Source organism: Venturia canescens, chromosome 1 (genome assembly GCF_019457755.1).
Source record: "Venturia canescens isolate UGA chromosome 1, ASM1945775v1, whole genome shotgun sequence".
Lineage (NCBI taxonomy): Eukaryota > Metazoa > Arthropoda > Insecta > Hymenoptera > Ichneumonidae > Venturia > Venturia canescens.
The window spans coordinates 33,736,711-33,759,384 of record NC_057421.1 but is presented as its reverse complement, the minus strand read 5'-3'; the positions used below and the strand labels follow the sequence as shown (position 1 = coordinate 33,759,384).

Here is a 22,674-nt window from a genome sequence, read left to right as displayed (position 1 = left end):
AATCGTATTTTTGCTTGAAGAATACCATTTTTTAAAATACGGGTAAACTCGAAGATTTCCGAAATAAAATGAAAATGACTAGGGGGAAAAAATTTGTAGAATATTGTTCTGAATCGATGGGAATTTTATAAGAATTTTTGTCCAATATTTTTTTCTTTCATAATTCCCAGTCAGAACATAAGAGATTTATAAAGAATAATAGGCGTGAGTAGATTATACATAAAATTTTGTGTAATGCTTTTGTTAGCTATCTGCGACTTATTTTAAGTCCCTTTCCGGGATGATTTCTCAGACTGCTTCTGAGAAAAAAAATGCCTGATTGCATTTGTGCGTGAGGATCATTATAAACGTATGGAAAAAGTATTCAAATGCGGTGTGAGTTGTTATTATTGAAAATAAGTAAGCAAAAAATGTTTGTCGGTAAGATTCTCACAGGATTATTTGAATCTAAAAACAATTTTTCACACCACATATTCCAATGAATATTGGAGAAATTGAAGAAAATGATAGATTGATTTCAGTATGAGAGAGAATGGCGAGATTTACCTGATCCGGGCGTAGACCAGGTGGGACCCACGTGTATTCCTCAAGAGCACAACCACTGTCATCATCGCTCTGTGAGAGTCGCTGATGGTGCATGAGCTGGTCTTGTAAAACAGGAGGCGCTTGTACAGGACTCTTAAAAGGTTCCTGATGCGGTACGCCAGGACCGGGAATGGGAACAGCTCCACTTTGGAAGGTCATCGCCATGGCCATTGAAGAGGTCGTTCCGGTGAGACCGGCAAAGCTCGACGTGCCGCCACCGCCACCCGCCTCGATGATTCCTCGCTGATGGTCGTCTCTGGGACACCTGCAGCTTCTGCAGACTTTCCTGTAACGAAACAGCAGACAAGAACACGTAAGATATTATGATCTCAAGCTTCTTGAAAAATACTACGGATATTAAGTAAAAATATAAAATGATATACAGCATGAAGGAACGTGAGATCATCTTAGGGTACGGATGGGAATGCCGGGAAAAGAAGCATTACGTCGGCAGTTGATACGTGTCTAATCGATTCGCGTTGGGACCAAGATACACGGAGGTAGAATGAAAAATAAAGAGTGAGAAGGGTTACAGAAACGTGGAGTATACATACAAGAAGTCGAAAGGAAGCAGTCAAAGAAGAGTTGAGTTTACCTGGAGGCTCGAACCTTCCAATTTGGCTACCAGCAAGGAACCCAACCTGCATTTTGCTCCAATCCTCCTGATTGTGAGTAATATCAAACGAGTAGCATACAGGATGTTTCAAAAGTTGTAGTAAGAGCTTCATCTCGTAGCGTGTTAGAATGGATATGTTAAGCATCAACGATTTCTGATCGATCATTCTATGTACGATGGATTGCTAGAATTTTATTTCTCAGCCTCCCGAAGATTCTTTCTATGGATTCCAGTCAAGTGCTTGGAACATCTAACGTTGAAAGTTCGCTTGAAATATTCAACCGAACTAAATAAAGGTATTGCACCGCGATATGTATTGGTGGTTGTTAACATAAGATATCAATTTGTTATTGTGAAATTTTAGTACATCCTGTACGATTGGTATCAAAGTCCAGGGGAATGAAACATAAGCTCAGTACTAAAGGATTCGCGAAGCTACATCACCAAGAGCACAGCAGTCTTTCTCTCTTTCGAATTCCAATTAGGGCTCGATGGTCAGCAGGCTGCGATCGCCTCGAGCATTCGTGCCGTAAATCAAAGTGTTCTTGACTTTCTCGCTCTTACTCTTTGCTCTTGTGCCCCTGATCTTATGTGAGGAGAATAACACGCATGGGAAATTCGAATTAAATGAAATCGAGCCAATAGTTGAATCCAGAGAGCAACATGTTGGGGGACAGGAATCAGAAACAAGCACGCACCGCAGTAGACGGATTAATAAAGAGACGAACATCCTCTACGCTTTCACTTAGGGGGATCTGCAGCATCATCGAGGATTGTACACCTGATGAAACCGCTTACGAAGGACAATCGGAATAGAGTTCAGCTTATATACATATATATCAATGAAAATGGAACAAGTTTCTCTCCGCGAAGGGAATAAAAAGATGAAAACGATGTGTTCAAGGGTGGATGGTAATAACAACGATAAATGATGCTATAAAATAAATTATTTGAATAATGTTAACATTATATGAAGAAAAAAATACATGTAGACATTAGACTGGTGCAAACATTTTTTTTTCTTTTTTACCAGCTCTCATAATCCCAGTCATATACATTTGGAAATGCATGTGAACCGAGAAAGCTAAATGTTGTATATTACGCAAGGGAGATCTAGAAAAGCTTGACTTCAAATTGCCGATCAAGATTTCCGATGTACATTTCCCGCCATCTTGAAAAAAGGGTTAAATTCGGTTTTTTGCTTCCTCATAGAGGAAGCCATGTGACGATGACATTTTTTTTCTCCAGTTTTCAATGTCGATGTGCTCAAAATGTCCAGAAAAATTAAAAAATCATATTTAGAGAAAATGCCCGGATGTGTGTGCGTGCGTGCGTGGCACTGCAAAATTCAAACGCTTATAACTTGAAAACGATTTGAGATACAGGGTTACCGTTTTGCATAGATGCTAATTTGAACAAGCTCTTCATTTTCTGATACTTTTATCAGAATTTGAAAAAAAATACGAATCCTACGACGTTTTGAAATTAAAAAAAAGGGTATTGACAATCGAATTTCCGGAAATTTTAAGATTTATTACTATTGTTTATTTTTTTATAAATAGATTATCATAATAGGAAGGTTGGTATTGAATTTGGGAAATATTGGTTGAGCGGTTTAAGTTTTATGATTTTTGGAATTTGACAAAAATATGAGTTTTTCGAAAAATCCGCTTTAATTTTTGGAAATTAATTTAGAAAAGTTAGAAGTCGATGAATAAGTTAAAATTTTATTTAAAAAAAAAATTAAAAGTAACAGATTGCTTTCTCAAGCTTTTAGAACAATGTTTAAAGCTTCCCCTATGAGGAAGCCAAAATGAAAAATATAGCACCTCACAGAGTAAACTTTGAGCATACTCTATGAGTATTTCCATCTTGAGCACCGTGCATCTTGATCATCTTGAGGAAGCAATTTGCAAATTTCAATTTTTTACAATAGCTCAGCTCTCTGTCAAAATACGAAAATTTTGATAAAATACTTTTTTGTTCCTTTTTCCACTATCGATAATTTAGATCTTATACATTTTTTACCTACCGTTCATCGTTCTTGAGATTTTGGACGAGAAAGTAAAAAATGCAGGTAGTTGAACTTGTTTTTTACTGTTTTCTTTTTTCTCGTGATAGATGTCGAAAAATTGTTTGAAAACAAACTTATAGAGCATGTTAATACTTACAATTTAGTTTCTTAGTTTTTTCCTTTGGACAAAAATTACGGCTTCTAGTTTGCCACAGAGTTGACCGCAACGTGATCGACGTTACATTAACGTTTATGTACATTAAGGTGATTAAAAGAAAAATCGATTTTTTTTTATTAAAGTTTTGAATAATTATGTTAATCCTAGATGTAATAAAAAATATTAATTTTCCGGTGTTGCAACAAACATAGTTAGCACTCAGGCGAGAGTTGATTACCTCAAAATTTGAACTTGAAAAAAAAAATTTAGAGGTCGTCCAAACGAATTTTCTAATTTTTTTTTTTCGATTTCTCGTAAGCATCTTGTTATGAAAAAATGATTCTTTTGGTGTTGCAGATTGATATGTGAGCTTTTTGCGGAAAAGTCATTTTAGCAAAATTTGAATCTTCTAAAAAATTTTCAGAAGTGTCTTTAATGATGTTCACCGGAAAATTAATATTTTTTATTACAATTTTTCACTAAAATTAAAAAAATACATATATAAGTTGTTGGTGCCATCTTTAAAAATTTTTTTGAAGGCCTCGAATTCAAGAGAAATACTTTTTCATGAAGTATTAACATATTCTCTTATAACTTTGAGAAAAAAAATCGATTTTTCTTTTATACACCTGTATATACCCTAATTTACATAAACATTGATATAATTGTTCTAATTAAATTTTTTAAATTTTAATTTAATTGAAAAATTTTTTCCTAAACAAAGAAATTAAAAAAAGAAAACTCTAAAAAACAAGTTCAACTACCTGCATTTTTTACTTTCTCGTCCGAGATCTTAACAACGATGAACGGTAGGTGAATGTATAAGATCTAAATTGTCGATCGTAGAAAAAAGACCACAAAAGTATTTTAGGCGTACCGTGACGCAGAGCCGAGCTATTGTAAAAAAACCGAATTTAACTCTTTTTTTCAAGATGGTGGAAAATGCATATAGGAAATCTTGACCCACAATATGAATTTAAGCTTTTCTCGATCTCTCTTACGTAATAGGAATTCATTCAAAGAACATTCAGAACATCCAATGTTCTATAAAAATATGCTAAAGAAATTCTCTCAACCTCAAAGATTAAAATCTAATAAAATTCCGAAGTTAGAAAAAGAAATTCCCCATATTGTTTAAAGAGGACAAATAAATTTGCGATAAAGGATCTCTTAAAGTTATCAAAGAATTAAGATTATTAAGGACATTGATATTTGAGGACAGCATTTGTAATTAAGTTGACTTGGGCTATGCCGAGGGAACTTAAAAGATATCAGGAAGAATATCGTGTTAGCTAGACCCTGTGCCAGGAGACGCGATATTCGGAACGGGGTGGGCTTTCCCAGTGTAGTGTGATAATTAGGCTCTATGCCGCAGAGACTATAATAGAAAAACACACAGAAATTATAAAAAGAAAAAGGATTGAAATTAAATGATAGCTGACCGGCCACAGCAGAAAAACATCGTTTAAATATAAAATGCCTTTTTTTAATCGATTCGGACTTGCCGACACCATTTCCCATCATCCCACTGACCCCACCTTTTTCGTGGGGTCTTTTTTAGTGATTTAGAATCGAACCAGGGAGGGAATTTGAAAAAAAAAATATAACCTCACATAAGAACCACCCTAATATACACTCCCGTTCAAAAGTTTGGGTTTACCCATCAAAATTTCTACCCATACTAAAAGTACGATAACTTGGTCAAAAATTAACGGAATCAAATTTAACGAACGTCATTTCAAAGAGAACAAATTGAAAATTATTTTGCCGCTTTTTCGATGTGAAATACGTGTAAATAAGGTAAGAGATCAAATGAATAATTTTTTCTATCAGAATAATATCGGGATTGCAATGAAATCTATCAAAAGCACGCACCTCGCTTGTTTTGAAAAAATCTACAACAATATTTGGAAAAATGTCAGTGAGCTCAAAATTATAAATTGAAACGTTTTTCTCTCTTGAAATTTTATCCCAAACCCCATAATTCTCGAATTACTGTCAGTCGAGACCCAACCAAAAACATCGGAAAGAAAAAATTCAGAAAATAAATCTAAAATAATTAGAACAAGTTTATTATAAACTGACATAACTTTTCATGCTCTTGACATTTCCTTGAAGCCCCCACAGTTTTCGAAATATGCTACGATTTCTGAAACTCCTCCTTTTTAGCTCAAATTAGGATAACCCCGCGAAAAAAAACGTACGATATTTAAAAAAAAAACAATAATGAAGCTTTTTCCATCCCCTTTAAAGCTGTCATGCAAAAAAGTAGAGGAAAAAATTCCTACTACATTGGCAGCCCGTTTACGAAGGCCAAAAATTTATTGAAAAACGGCGCTATTGTAAAGCATGTGCCAGCTGAAAAAATAATTGTAAACACATTTAAGAAGCGGCAAAATAAAGCTCAATTTGTCCTCTTTAAAATGACGTTCATTAAATTTGATTCCGTTGATTTTTGACCGAGTTATCGAACTTTTAGTGTGGGTAGAAATTTTGACGGGTAAACCCAAACTTTTGAACGGGAGTGTACATATGTGTACTTTCCGTTCCCCTCCTACAGGAGAAAGTTTTCCCCTTGTGCGGAATTCTTGGAATTGGAAGTCGCATCCCTTTGCACGGAATTCTTGGAATTCGAATGAATATATCATCACATTAATATGGTAGGCATAGAGAATTTAAACGCCGGCAACACAGGACAAGGGCGAGGGGCCTTCCGAGAGTGAAGATTAAAACTTTAATTGAGTCATCCCAAATATCAAATCACGAATTCATAAAAATAGGCATATTCTTTTTTGCATACTTTTATTTTTCAGAATTAAGTGTTGATTATTGAAAGGAAATAGAATGCTCCCAAAAATCACTGCTCGCGCATGGGCCTATAGAGAGTTCCTTTGCCGGAAAAAAGATTATTTTGGGAATTCATTCATTTGCACATCATGTACGCCAAGTGTTTGTGCAACAGCTTGACATTTTTTTCCAAATTTTTCAAGAAAACTTAAAAATAAGATTCACTCGGACTTGGCTTTATTGAAATAATATCTGTATCTAGAGTCGCGGTAGCGACTCGAGACAAGTACATTTACAAATCTATAGTAAGATGAGGACGAGTCGCTACTAGAGTCTTTACCGAAGGCAGAGTGGTTTCGAACAGTTTTCAAAAATTGTTTCACCGATATTTAATAAATTACAGCATTTTCAAAGATATTATTAGTTCACGTATTTTTAATTTTTTTCTCTTCCGATCGTGACTAATTAAAACTCTGCAGCTTAACATATATTTAAGAATATAAGAAATATATCAATTTCATTTTTCAATATCGTCGAAAAAAGGTGGCATTTTTCGCACACATTTTCTGACGTTCAGCAGTTGCTGTCTAGTGACACTAGTTGTATCTAGAAATTCTGGTAATAGGTGAGACTGTGTTCATTGATGTGACAGCCCATACCATACTCCATACATATGTGCTTGAATATATAAGGTTATAAAGATCGCGTGTGATTAATTTGTTTTCAGTTCGTGTTCGTTAGTGTGGAGATATATATTTAAGAAAGATCTTAATTTCTTGTTATGTTTTATGAGTTAATATTGATGGTTTTGAGATTATTAAGCATCGAGACTTTTTAAAAACTTCAGAATTTGGACCAGCTGTGTAAGTGCGAATATTAAAAAAAAAATTCACTCCCACAGATTTTAATGAAGTGCACGATTGACTACCATCTGCTAGCTTATTGGACAATTTTTTGGATTGACTACTATCCGCTAGATTTTAGTTTGGACAAAATTTCGAACTGTCCCCAACTTTACTCAATGGAATAGTTCAAGGTAAGTTATAAAAAATCACGGTCAAATCGTTTTCGAAGGTCGTTATACAAGTATGTTGAGAACAGGTACTTCTTCATGGATTTTCGCAGATGATGCTAAAATTGAGAAAAGAAGTTGGTCGAGTAATGTTAAAAATAGTTACATGTTTTTTTTGGAACAAACTAAAAATAAAATTTTTTACCAAGCAACTATTTCATGAGCAAACTATTTTAGATTACATATTGCCGAACTCTACTACAACACGGGGAAAAATACTGATCGTTTTGCATCATCTGAGTACTTACACAACTTAATATTGCCATACTTTGCTATAATACGGGGGAAAATGCCGATCGTTTAGCATCATCCGAGTACTTGCACAATAAATTGACATGTTTATTATACGAGCTATGAATTCCATACAAAAAGTCGACAAATCGCCGCCAAAAAACAGCAAAAATGCTGTAAAAAAAGTGAGACAAGTACATTTACTTCCTCCGAAAGTAGCCTCACAAAAAGTTGTTAAATGAATGAAACCGATCAATGAAAAGCATCAATATCTTCAAATACATCAAACTTATTAACCTTGAATGAATATTTTTTAAATTAATTGAAAGTATAGTTATTCTACACAAAAAAATTCGATATAAATAAAAATTAAAAATAATTATAAAAAAAATTCCGATACGAAAATAAACTACAAACGAAAAAAAATTTGATTGAAGGAAAAAAAATAATTGAAACAAAAAATTTGACTGAAAAAAAAATTGATCAACGTACTTGGCGAGTTTGTGGTAATGATCAATACATTATAATAAGAATTATGTGAGCAAACACTCGCCAAGTCCTTCGGTCAATTTTTTTCTTTTCAATTTTTTTTCAATTAAATTTTTTGTTTCAATTATTTTTTTTCCCTTCAATCAAATTTTTTTTCGTTTGAAGTTCATTTTCGTATCGGAATTTTTTTTTATAATTGTTTTTAATTTTTATTTATATCGAATTTTTTTGCGTAGAACAACTATACTTTCAATAAATTTAAAAAATATTCATTCAAGGTTAATAAGTTTGATATATTTGATGATATTGATGCTTTTCATTCATCGGTTTCATTAATTTAACAACTTTTTGTGGGACTACTTTCGGAGGAAGTAAATGTACTTGTCTCACTTTTTTTACAGCATTTTTGCTGTTTTTTGGCGGGGTATTTTTAATACTTGGCGCAATTTTTTTCACTTTTAAAAAGTGTTTGTTGGGGTTATTTGTACAGTGAAGTTCGACAGAGAATCACTATCGAAAAATGCACAAATAAACATTATGTTTATGCTGTTGATCAACTACGTGAATAAGTACGTGTAGATTTTTTCACACACGAAATCCAAAAGGTTCTTTTTTCTACTATCTTTTGCGCTAAATGAATTTTATGAAATTCCATTGCTTCGATTATACTAAAATATGCCGTTAAATAAACTAATTCGATACTAGAAAATTTGACGTACCGCCGCTACAACCACACGATCCATTTTTTCTCATGTGAATCTCGATGAGGTAATTCATTACTCACCCTATCTTTTATTTGACATGAAATATTCTTTGTATGTAGTAATAAAGTTCAATGATATACTGTTCTCTTTGTTTTTGAGGATTCGGAGAACAGTGTACGGCAGGCATATGTACAGTTGAAAGTAATTGGTTTGGAAATTAAATTTGACATCCTCATGAGGTGACTAATTAGCTGATTGCAAGGTTTTCTTTTGCATTCACTTTTTGGATTTGCTTGTCTTGGATTAAGATTTCATAATCGTAGGTCGAAAACTTAAACGATATGAGAAAGTCATTAAACTCCCAGTAATCTTAATTTTTTTTAATTTTCGCTCATTTTTTTAGAACGAACCAATAGGTACACATTTTTGAAAAATTTCAAAAATTTTGGAAAAATTCACTCGTATTTTTTGGATGATTCTACACATTTTTTGTTATATAGAATTTTTTTGTAAAGTTGAAAATTTTCGAGAAGTAAATTATGAACCTATTTTTTATGCGATGGAAAAAAATATTTAGAATCATCCAAAAAATACGTGTAAATTTTTTCAAAATTTTTGAAATTAAAAAAAGAAATTGTCGAAATTGAAAAATACAAAAATAGCTAGAAAATTTTGGAAAAAATCACACTCATCGTTTAGATGATTCTCAACCCTTTTTGTTCTGTAATATTTCTTTGTTAAATTGAGACTTTCGAGGGAAAAAATCATGAAAATTTACATCATACTGTTTTGCAAAAACCGCCATTTTGCAAAAACTGAATGAGACAAAAGTGTTTATAACCAGTGTTCTGAAAAGGTCAGAACATCTGTCCTGGCAATAATATGGTTATTTGAGTGCAGCAACAATAACGAAAATCGATTTGAAGGGAAAAAAACGTTAAAAATTCTTGACTCTTTTAACAAAATAAATGCTAGATTCTCAAAGAGCACCTCCAAAAACTCTCTGTATCAGATTTTGGAGAATTTTTCTTTTGTTCCTCAGTTAAAACTGCGTACTTGAAATTGTGTATCCAAAATTGTCGTTTTTCCCATTAAGGGGCTAGTATGGTGATGCTATTCAACATTTTGAGAGTAGGAGTTTTGTAATTTTTTTCCGTGTAGCAACATGCTTGTCAAGTCATTTCTGAAAATTTCAAGATTTTCCAAACGTATTGAGGCCCACATTAAAATCGTGACCATAAACGCAGAAAAATTCCATGTATTTAAACAGAAAACTTCAACCCAGTGGTCGAGGGTTAAGCATTGTTTTAAAAATCTGAAAAAATTACAGCATTACTTTTTATGTATTTCGAACCGATTTAGGGGGCGGAAAGGATAAAATAAATTTTGACCCCAAATATCGACCACCTTAGGTACACTGTCATATGACTCTCATGTTTTCATTCATAATGGGACGCGCGTATCCTAACATTTATAGTTATTATCATTTTAGGTGCCATCAACTATTTGGGCTGGCATCAATTGATTTTTGAATTCATCCTCAGCTTATGGGTTCATTTCGCTGACTATAGAAGAATTGTGTGCATATCAAGATTTACCAAATTTCCACGTTTGGTGTTTTCAAGATTTTGTTATCGGAGAAATTGGTTCTGTGTATATTCTTTATTGAAATAGTGATTGTGTTATTCATTTAGTAATAGCATTTCAGTAGATGCGTGGGTTAATCAATTTTTTTCCGTGAATTGATCGTGGTTGATTGGGAGTCTATGGCTTACCGCAAATCAAAGACATTAACATTTTATTTTTTCAATCTTTGTATAGTGAAACTAGAAACGCAGCTACAAAATCTAATGTTACTGGAGGTCGTATGCACATGTAACGCGGACTACACCTGTATATTTTTGACTTCTCCGTTACGAAAAAAATTTCGGTCGAAGACTTAACTCTGGTTTTTGGTAAGAAAAATAATAGGTCACGCAGGAAATAATGTGGAATGATGTAAAATGTTTATTTGTCTTTGGTAATAAAAGTTTGTTGGAGATATTTGCCATTTGACAAGTACAAATTGAACTAAAACGTGCTTGATTCTGTGCTGAAATTTTTATCCCGAAATATCAGCGCAACCCTGATTAGAAAAGTGCCGAAATGAGTGCCACAGTGAGTGCGAATCAGTCTTGAACTTATTGGCGTAAAGATTTAAAGAGATAATTTGCAATCCCTCGGTAATTTTGTACAATATAAATATTCTGAATGAGAAGGATATAAGCACGCTGTGTAACCGAATCAACGACTGATAAATCGAAGTAAGTGATCGACAAAGAGGCACCCGGCGCATATGCGCTGTGCGTCACTTCGATCAAGAAGGAATAATTATAATTATGAGAAGAATGTCCCGAAATTTGCGTAGCCCAGGAACAAAACCGATTCCAAACACGCTTTCGCTGAAGCCCCGCTAATTCCTGAACACATTTATCATAAATAAATCTATCACTCATGGTCACGATCTTGCAAAGCACTATGGCCTAACATTTCTCATCAGTTTAATTTCTTCCATTTGGTACATTTTCTGTATCGGCTATGTTTTTCATTTGCACTTTTGCTGTGCAGACGATTGCACTTTTCAGCTATTTGAAAAAACTTTTGAGAATGTTTCAAAGGATTTTGAGTATTCGGCTGGTTCTGTTTTCACAGGTTTTTTTTTCATTCAATACGTATTCATGATGATTGGACCTGGATTCGGACTGACAAGAATTGGCATTGGGTTAATAGTTTTTTTTTCATGTTGCTCTCTTCCAATTTTTGGAGGTGTAGGTATTTGTAGGGTGCCGTCGACTCCATACCGAAATGGTAAATGTCGTGGTCTCGCCTTTTTGCTATAGCTTCTGACGATGTATAATATTTACAATAGAAACGACTCAAGAATTTGTGTTAGAGAGTTTAGCAACACTATATTCAGCGCCTGACTAGTACGTATATTTTGACATGATAATTGAGTGCTTAAATTAGCTAGATTGTTTCGGTATCCTGAAATTTTGAGCTTAATAAATATTCAAATCCAGCTGTTGATTTTTTTTTAGAGTACTTATGTGATTTTGTTTTCAAATGCTTATAACTTGTTTGAATATAATCAAATTTAATGTTTTTTTTTTTAATTGTGTGTTTTTCAATAAACTTTTCAAGAATTCCATGTAAAAGAATATCATAACATTATGCACTCGATTTTTTAGGTTTTTTTTTATCAAAATCTGTTTTTTCAAATTGATTGGATCCTTAGATTTTCTAGGAAAAACTCTCATGAATATTATTTCATATTTCACGTATTTTGAGCCTGGTCCCGTTGTGGATAAATAATTTTTTCTATTTATTCTGGAATTTTCAAGAATAAAGAATTTCATGTTTTTCCATTGAGAACATTGAATATGACTTTTGTATCTTGCAAAATGAAATATTAGTGAATAATCGTCAATTAAAGTCCAATACAATGTTGGAAAGAATGAACCTGTGCTTTCATTGGAACTTTTATTCGTAAATGGATGTTGCTTTTAATTTTCTTTGTCATTTGAATGTTCTACATGAATGTAGAATATTTATGTCTAGCCTTATTGACTTCTAATAAGGCTCATTTTTTCGTTTTTTATATCTTTCAAGCGAATCATGCCGAAAATTTGGTCATTTTCGAAGTTTTACGAAAACTCGCTAACTTTGACCTTGCATCACGGATTTCTTATCAACTGCGATATTCACAAAAATTTAGGTGAGAGTAGTCCTTTATATCTAGAACGACTCCATTTGAGGAATTTCTTGACACAAACTTTTATCAGTCTCTACAACAGCCGATGATCACAAAAAATTCGAATGCTTTGATATTGAAAAATGTATGATGCAGTGCTTCTAATTTTTTTGGGGCTGTTTTACATAAACTTCAGTATAGTTATATTAAATTGAACACGTATTTACCACATAAATAGCAGTGAATTTTTTGAAAAATGGAATCATATGCCAATCTTTAAGTCAATTTTTTTGTTTGAATTTATTTTACCTTCGATTCATTAAAAATTTTTCTTGTATTTTTACATCACGTGAGAAACTATTTCAAATTTTTTCAATTTTTTTATCCACCCATTTCCGCGTAATTTGTTTCTTTAAAACTCGCTATGCCGATTTTCAAATACTTATAATTTTTTCAAAAAAGCACCTCATGCGATTTTTTTTCGTTTTTGAAAGAACTTTCGAAAAAACAACACAACGAGCATAATAAAAATTGTCTTACATGTTTTTTTTTTTTTTTTTTCATTTGAAGCAAAAAATATCTGTTTCCAAGATGATTACCTATTTTGTTTTTTTTTATTTCAAAAAATCTTTGAAAAATTGAAGAACTTTTGGCGCCGGTTCTATCGTTCTATCATAAGTGACGGAAGTTCGAGCCAAGAAATTCCTCAAAGAGAGTCGTTCTAGATATGGAGAACTACTCTCACCTAAATTTTTGTGAACATTGGAGAGGTGCAAGTTCAAAATTAGCAAGCTTTCGTAAAATTTGAAAATTATCAATTAATCATATCTCTCTAGGCTTCATCACGCAATCCAATTTTTTGGCATGACCTGCTTTAAGAATATGGAAAATGAAAAAAATGAGCCATATTAGAAGTCAATAAGGCTAGAAACAAATCTGTAGCGTCAATTCGACAATACTCATCCCCTTATAAAAAGTTCTAATTGTAAGTAACGATATATTTCGAAAGTTATTGTTGTCGTTTTATTCGTTCTGTGATTGGTCGGTTCGGTTATACACCGTGTTTCGAGTCCCACTGTTGGTTTGACAGTTGCAGTCTTGCTGTCATTTTGACAGTAGTATAGTACATTTAAAAAATTGAATAATTTAAAAAATAGTGACAATTTTGTAGGAAAGAAGATGGGGCGTTATTTCTAGAAATTCCTATCAATGACAAGTAAAAGTTGAAAATGTGCAAATATTGTTAACTCTTTGAAAGGCACATTTTTCTATTGATAATTTTGAATGAATTGAAAAATTTAATATGCCGGACGTAATATGGAGACTGTTAGATCAAGTTCTTATAATAAGTATCTTATACATATATGTATCCTCCCTTAAAAGATTACAAGAATTAAAAAATAAATATAATTAGATTTGTCGCTTCGACTGTTGATGGTAAATAGAAAAGTGAATCTTATGAAGGCCATAGTAAGGCTTGAATTGTAAAAAGAAATAAGCTGAATAGAATAAATTAAACTGACCAAAATAATGAATTAGCTGAATAATATATCCATAATATGGAATGAAAGGTAGAGTTTTATAATAGAAAATTTTCCTCTCCTTTGCAGTATAAAAAAATAACAGGCAGCTCGCATACAGAAATTTTAGATATCGAACCGCTACACCCTGTCTCTTGATTAATATGATTGAAAAAAAAAAAAATTATTTTCGTTCGAACCAAGCTCAAAAGTTTTGTTTAGGTACCAAAGTAGACCAGTTAAAATATGAGCCCTTAATATTAATATTAAGTTAGTGTAAATCTCTCTTATCGATTTTCCATAAGGATAACACAGGAGTACTAATTTTTTTTCTTTCCGATTTTTGTAACTCACGAACGATACGTCGTGATATAAAGTTCTTGGCATATTTTTGTAGAGAATTGAACGCTCTAGGAAAAAGGTCTGATGACACTTTTCGGTAAGTCAACTAACTTAGTCAACAATTATTCAAGATCAAAGTCAAAATTCACGATCAATATAGCTTTTTCTCCAAAAAACTCTCAAATTTTTTAGTTCAAAGGGCTCGAAACGGACTGAAAGTATATTTTCGAACTGCTCCAAAATAGGTCGATTTCAAGATGCTTTTTCAATAAAAGAAGCCCTGCAGCGCTACCGCAAAACCGTTCGTATTGTAAAACGAAATAATAAAATTCGAAATAAGAGATATTTATAACGCTTGTTAAATATTTTTTTCGGGTGAACTGCTATGACGCTGAAGTTTCCAACGTTGGAGTCCAACGAAATGATCGAAAAAACTCTTCAATAATTCCAGTAATTCTCCTATTTTGTTCCCTGCCAAATTTGCGATTCGTAGTTTTTCAAGCTGCACCAGCGATTCGTGAAATAAAAAATTGGTGAATTACAAACGTTTTTTTCGTTCATTTCGTTGGACTCCAACGTTGGAAACTTCAGCATCGTGAACTGCTTCATATAGGGTTAATATTAATTTTTACCACACGTACATTAAATGATCACCTTGGTGAAAACAAGATTCATAACACATATTGGTCACAATGACTCATATTCGGTCATGAGTTATGAAAAACTATCGTTTCTTTTTTTATTTCAAATTTGGTGCTGAGAAAAAAATGTTAGAGCGCTGCAGCGCCATTAGAAAACTCATTTAACTTAACTTTTTTCTATAATGTATATTAAAGGAAATGTAATCAGTATTATTTACCTCGAATGTAAAGTTTTTGTGAATAATCATCTTAAAACGAGGCAAAAATGCAAATTTTTTTACCTTTAAAGGGCTCGTTCTTATGACCTTGAGCACTTGGAGAGTTGAAATTTGGTATTCAGCGATAGTTTTTAAGGCACTTCGAAGAGTACCCAATTTTGAGAAAATTCGAAAGACTCCTTCCGAGAAATTATACGAAATCAAATGGATCTTCTCATATGTATTGATTTTAATTGTGAGCTGTTTATTGATCAGAAATGATATCATTATTTTTAAGTCGAATCGATACAATTTTTCAGTTTTCTTTTTCTCTGTGCGAATCTACATAACAGTACAATACGTGTGAGTAACAAAGCTTTGTTCGTTGGAACCGCATAGAAAGAAAGATCGAATGGGATGGGTGAAAGGGTAAAGTAAAAATATTGGCATGGCCTGATGGGAACCTGCAAAAGTATTGGCATAAACAGTAACACACGACAGGGCTGTTGCGAATAACAGAATGCCTAATTTATGAGTTAAGATCTTGATGAACAAGAGCAAAAATTCGTACAAGATATTTGCAGTTGCATTTTTGAGCTCTGGGTCTTAAGTTCTCTATTTATGTGTACAGATGTTCCATTGATTTCTAATGGAATTGAAATTGTAGTCCACGAAATTTGATTCGCCATTTCGAATTTCCAAATTCAAATTTGAAAATCGTAATTAGCGGCCTCGATCCTCACGAATTTCGGATTTTATTGATATCCAATACATTTTTTGCATTATGTTTTGTTATATTGCTTTTTCCGATTTGAATTTCGGAATAAAAAAAAATAAATAAAATACGAAGAAAGGAATTTCGTCGTATAAACGACAAACCTTACGTTCATTCGCAATGAGACAATTGCTTCTAATTTTTCAGTTCATAATGGGTGTTATATAAGAGTGACTGCAAAAAGACCTGCAATGCTATGGATTTAGAGTTTGGATGTGTTTTTGTGAAAATACAAGGGAGAATCAAGCCAAGGTAGGCTTCTCGAAGACGTGATCGGAGTAAATAGAGAGGGGACCCCGTTGTTACTGCGACGTGCGTATACGGCCCACATTCGAAGGTCCCACGCGCGCTTGGAAATAGAAAGTACATCAACCTCCGGCGGGTCTTCTCGGGCTAATAATAAGTACCAAGAGTTGCCTCTCTAGGAGCGGGAGTCAGTAGGGCCGAGTCATGCTTCCGCAATTTAAGCGCAGAGAGTCTCTTATCTGGGTACCCTCAGAAACCGTACACATTAGGGTGGGTAAAAATAATCAAAAATTTTTTTTGGGCTCGACACAGTAAAACTAGTTGCTAGGCACCTCTCGAATAAACTCATCACATATGAGTTCTTAATATTAATGGAAAAATCCTCCTCATGATAGTTTTCTACGTTCACCTTAGCTACATATATAAAAATGGCCAAATCTCATCATTAATCGATTGCTAAGCCAATCTTATCATGTCTCTTAGGAGGAAATTGAATGCTCTATAAAAAAGGTTTCTTGTACCGTTTTCATAATCTAACCTTAAAAGATATTCAAGGTCAAATGTTGGAGAATTTATAAATAATTTTTTTATTGACTTTGTAACTTACTGAAAAATAATTATTATCAAATGAGTGCGATATACTTCTGTAGGAAATTGAACGCCCTAAAAGAAAGATCTCTTACGTTTAATCAATTGCTATGACCGCTATGACACGAATATCTAATAAGATATTCGTATTCAAATCCCAATGCATAATTATTCTAATAGTATTTTAATATCTATTTTTAATTTATCCTTTTAATTCGTGAATTTTGAAAATATTCATAAAAATTTTCTTTATCAATATTTTCTTTTCGTAAATTTGCTCTCATAATTATTTAGAATGTTGATTTAATATTAATATTTTGATAATAATGATAAGATATGATCATTTTTATATGAGGCCGAGGTGAAAATGGAAAACTATGATGAGGAGGATCTTCCCATGAATATTATGAGCTCATATTTGGTAAGTACTTTCTAAAGGTGCCTAGCAACTAGTTTTGTTGTAGGACTAAAAAAAAAAAAATAATCGATTTTTTAGACTAACCCTACTATACTTGTACCAAGAGATCTTATTGAGATAACTTTTTCAAATTCGGCTATTTGAAACTGACTTAGGTATGATGATTGATTAGTTAATCGCGGGTTCAAGGAAGAAATTCATAGGTAGTGTTACTTCTGAATAGCGACATAATTTGAATAGTATCGAATAATACATTTGCTAGTTCTGATTCAGTCCATTGCCAAATTTTAAAACGTAACCAGAATATTGACCATAGTAAATGAATAATAAGACTGAACGAAAAAGGCTTTTGCATAGATTTTTGCACTGGAGAACTGAGAGGCCAATGTGGACGCATTTCAAAGTTTAAAATAATTGTTCGTATTTAAGCAGGAAGAATAATTGAATTCGTTTCTTGCTAGGACATGGTCTAGAAATTGTGACGTGGAAATTTTCTATGTCTCAAAAAATTTGACCCTGATGCTCCTACTTGCCGTTTCGGCCACGATACGATGCATAAAATTCTCGTGTTTGACGGAGGAATTGCGAGTTTTTTAAAAAATTCATCTAATTGCGTCCTGAATATTTTTGCCGAATTGTAAGAGAGAATTTCGAGTATCAGCCAAATTGAGCAATAGAAATAAATGAGATACAAATATGTGTAAAAATTAATGAAAATTGCTACGCGCTAGCGAACAGTAACAAAAGTAGATGAGGTTAATATAGAAAAGAAAGAGAGAGACTGTGCTACAACTCAAAAAGTAGCTACGTTACGAATTTCTGAAAAAACGCTTTTTTCTGTTTTTTTTTTGCGTTCTCTTCTGCAATAATTAACCGATTGGGTTTCTGAACTATTTCCATTGCTCCATTCATTTTCATTTTATACAGCAAAAAAACAATAAAATGCGATTTTTTTCACTGAATTGTTAGAAATAAAAAAAATGGGAAACTTGAGTACGATTTTGTGCAGTTAGCTTCTGGGGGCTATTCCGCGTGTGATGGTATCGGTGGTTAATCGCTACAATTTTTGTCAAAAGAAAACCTCATTTATTTTGCCTATAAGTGAGATATCCCTTTTTTCTCATGTTAAGGTTGATCCCCTGCGACAGCCCCAACCAAAAGTTATGTACCGTCTGCATATTAAAAGGGTTGATAATTCGTTCGGATCGTAATCATTAACTTTGTAAAGACCCTATATACGCACTCGGTGCCAGCAGATATAGTACAAATATCATTTGCTTTCGTAAAATTTATTCTAAAAGTATTTTTGATCTGACATCGCGAGTAAATTTTTTGACGGAATTATCTGGGTTACGCTTCAAAACACAGAAAAGGTTGCCTATACAGACGACATTTGTTTGTTCGCTTGCAAAATATATCGTATGCAACCTAAACCTTCGTACTTCTCGAGACTATATCTGTCAAACTAGATGGTCAATCACCTTGAATTTTTTTCACAATATCTGTGATATCCTGCTCTAGCTCCTTCTCGTTTTTTATAAACTTCCTAATTTTAGTACTAGCAGTAGAATTAATAATGTGCTGTTTGCCTATGCATGGTTCATATGTTACATGTTAATTGAGTCAACTTCAATTACATATATCGCGGGTTCGGGATGGTGAAACTTGTTAAAATTTTATAGAGGTGTTGTTCATATGTTAAACAATACGTATGCCAAATTTAAATAATTTCCTAATTTAACTGTCTCGTGGAGGAACCACCTTAATCGATTCAACTATGGATAGAAATAAAAAAGAAAGGATACGAGCAAAAAACAAAAACGCAGCATCGCAGATCGAGATCAACAAGCAGTGAAAAGTGCAACATGCTATACATTCTTGATTGTCATCATTATAAATTGCTATGCGGGTCAAAATGGAAACGCATATGATATTCTCTACAGCTAGAGTACGAACCATGATTTCTTTCTTTATCTCGGTGATGATTTATAAAAAATTTGGAGGTGGTCTACACCACCTCACAGTTTAGAAATAGAACTATTGTTTTTAATTTAAATCGAGCCCTAGATTGCTTGGAATCTTTTCAATTCTTTTTTTTTACGCCTTTTCCGTAAACAGCACTAACGTCATTTAAGGACAAGATAGTTGTATCGATCTATATTCGAAAGCCTTATCGTTACTTACGATGAAACATCTTGATAATTGGAATGTAAAATTCTATCAAGATTTTGTTCGGTAACCTCGATGTGGCAGGGTGAATGTGAACCTTTGACTTGTTCACTCGGAATAACTCTATTGTCACCAAAATGTACACAAGAACGCGCACCGGTTAGAAATTCAACGCACTTTTCCGTAGGATTTGGTCGTGACACTACGGTTGGCAAAATGGAACGTCCGATATCCGTTGTAGTACATTCAGAATCATCGTCCTCATTGATTTGACGGTTTTTCAGGAAATCATCGAGATAATGGCTTACTCCGTCGACCTGATCCACGTTATGAGCCGATGCCCACGATACGGTTGTTTCACAATGATCGTGAAACTCTGAGATTGCTGTAGTATCAGATCCAATACTGGAAATGCCTTGTCCCGCTCCTTCGATGTTTTTTCTCGAGTACAATTTGCGCAAGTAGGCTTCTTGATGAGCTCTGGTGGCCCAACAACCACCCTGCCACCATCTTCGAGATCCGAAGATCGCGGTGTTTCTTCTTCTAGCAAGACTCGACATATTATCGAGCTACCATTTGTTGATATTCCTCTTTTTGCTTTGACCTTTGGAGATCTATCGAGCAGCATCCTCGTGGAAGGGCTTTCTTTTTATTCGAAAGAGCAACCAACTTCTTGTTTTGGTTAGTTTTTTGCAAAAGGCTTAGCAACAGAACTTTGCCACCAATTACCATTCATGGAACCTACTTCACGATTGTAAAATCTTATCGAGTTCATTCCATGAAATTAATAATTTTATATTTCCGATTTGAGTTTCAGTGAGAATTTCGGAATACAAAATGTCTCGTTATCCTATATTCGATACAGTTCTTCACTGCTGAATAGGTTTAAGTCTGTTCATTTTCAGTTCTGGTCCAATAGAACAAGTAATAGCGGGCACTTGATCGTTCGATCATAGGGCCCAATAAGGTTTATCACTTCATTGGCTATGAGCACGCGGTTAAAAATTTGAGGAGTGATTCGAGATAAACTAATTCGGGGCTAGAAATTACATTCCATCGGAATGGAAGCTTCTACGATCCGTAGTAAATGAAGTTCTTGCCAATCTTTAATGAACCGTGCTGGATATTTTCATAATCTTTATTTTCATCTTCTCGGTTGTGTTTCACCCCTTTATTCGATCTCAACCGAAAGCATAGTAGAAACTATAATTGAGGAAAGATCCTTGCTCTACTCTCCGTGACTTTAATCTTGCTCTTATTTCGGTTGTTTCGCTGGTCGTTCGCTGGTTTGTATCATATCGATGCCACTCATCGCGAGATGATTGCCAACGTTGTTGCACGCTTTCTTTGAGGCCACCCTGTATTCCTTGCACGGCTACCTCGATTATATTATGCTCTCTTATTTATACTTATGTACTCTTTCAATTTTAGCATACCATGAAGGAATACCAGGCCAGATTAGCATGCGTTTTCCTGAGCCAATAAGGATAGCGAAATGCTCGTTGCCTGTGTTCTCATTTCAACCCGCATGTAAGCAAGAAATGCGAGAAAGAGTGGCAGTTTAAAGCAGCATCGAGCAGTGGTGAAAGGGGAGCGAGACGCGAGGTGATGCTTGATCTGTAAGTATAACCGGTAGTGCGAGAAGTCCGCGAGATTAACGTTTTAATAGGTTGAGGCTTGTATCTGGGAATCCTAAAGGCTTAACAACTCGTTGTCGTCCTCTTCGGCACACGATAACGTTTTTTTTAACAGGTTGTTTTTTACACCACAACGTCGTAACATCCTGGGGCATCATGTATCACGAGGGCCAGTTATTAAAGACGATTCTTCAAACCGTCATCATTGGAGAAAATTAAGGCGTTTCCATCATTTACTCCGCCAGTACTGCAATCCTTTTCACTGCAACTTATCGCTTCACTTTTACTGCTATCTTCTTTTGGCCGGAGAAACTACTCCTTCCCCCTTGAACCTCCAGAAATCCTTTCAAAACTAAACACTTACGGATCGTGACACACAACGTTTTACTCGTTGAATACGACGAAAGACGATTTAATCAAAGTCATTCGGATTTAGTCATCAGCATATCTGCGTGCTTTCTCGTAACATTTTTGAGTAGGCTATATGAGTGAGTACTTTACTATAAAATTCAAATAATTCACCAAAGAGTAAATGAGGTAATGGTATCGCGGGTTTCATGACCATAACATTAAATGAAATATACCGGAAGAGACGGAGCACTTGTAGCCTGAAGAGATTGTGGATTTATTTCAAACACGACTGGGATGCTTTTAATGTATTCTAAAGAATTGATGGCTTTATTTTACTTTTGTCTTCTTGATTCCTGCACCGTCGTTATTTTTTTCATTTTCACGCATTGCATGCAAATAGAAAAGAATATCCTTCCCGCCGTTCTATCTAGTGCTTTCTACAGTTTCGATTGCTTGTTTGTAAAACGGTTATACAACTGTGCAGCTAACCGCTTGGCAGTACTTGAAAAAATTTACCCCACGCGTATGCGCGTCATATGCACTCAGCGTAAGGAATGAAAAAAAGTATACAATCATTCGTCGAGCGAGTTGGTATTGCTGAATATGTTCTATGAGGCGTATCACATTTATCTATTTTTTATTTTCTTTTCACTTCTCTTATCTTTTTGTTGATAAAAAAAAAATCAATGAACCGAAGCTAGAACGTTGCTTTTTTTCATAGCTCAGCTTTCATTTTTTCCAATTTAGCGTAACCAGTTTTTGTCAAGTTCAAATGCCTTATTCCAATGAAGCAGTTCACGAGATGACGTAGGGTGTTGTTCGGGATCGACTGTAGCATTCGTTTGCATTTCACTAATTTTCACTTTTTATAATTGTTGAAACAGTAGTTAGAAGTATCGACGCTAAATGAATACTTGGGTTCTTTCGGTCAAGACCTTTTTCACTTTATCATTAATTCTAATAAACGCCGTAAATTCACATAAAGAATAATTCGTTTGAAAATCTGCAATAACAGTGGAATCGAAATCGAAGAAACGATTGTTTGATGTTTCGTTCAGTTATAGTAAGTACATGAAGTTTCGGTACGTTCACTGTATGCACGATGAGGAATGTCTTCGTCATGAAGACGGTGATATGATCGAGAAGACAAGATCGGCGTGGACGGGACGTCCTGAAGCCGCGAGGGCACTGAGCGGCGTGCCCCGTCTTTCCTTCAGAACCAAGAAGGTGGGGGATTCAGACTCTCCATGAGCGAGGGAAGTGTCTTTCTCACTCAGTCTGTGTCTCTCTCATTCTCGTCCCCCTCCTCTCGCTCATCTCCCTCTCTCTCGATCTCGGTGCGCGTCCGTAGTCTTTTTCTTTCTCCTTCAGGATTGGCCCCTGTACCAGCATCGCGATGGAAACA

At 34.2% G+C, this 22,674-nt stretch overlaps 1 protein-coding gene across 4 annotated transcripts in view; it reads right to left on the bottom strand.

Annotated features, from left to right (window-relative positions):
* Positions 1–22,674, bottom strand: part of LOC122410660 (protein espinas-like) — a 290,979-nt gene that overhangs the window by 22,492 nt on the left and 245,813 nt on the right. For 3 of the 4 annotated variants that reach the window (XM_043419004.1, XM_043419020.1, XM_043419012.1), the window contains one exon: positions 547–871. In XM_043419004.1, coding sequence (XP_043274939.1) covers positions 547–871 — 325 coding nt within the window. Of the gene's footprint in view, positions 1–546; positions 872–19,296; positions 22,436–22,674 lie in introns of those variants that run through there. The other variant, XM_043418994.1, reaches the window with a different exon arrangement.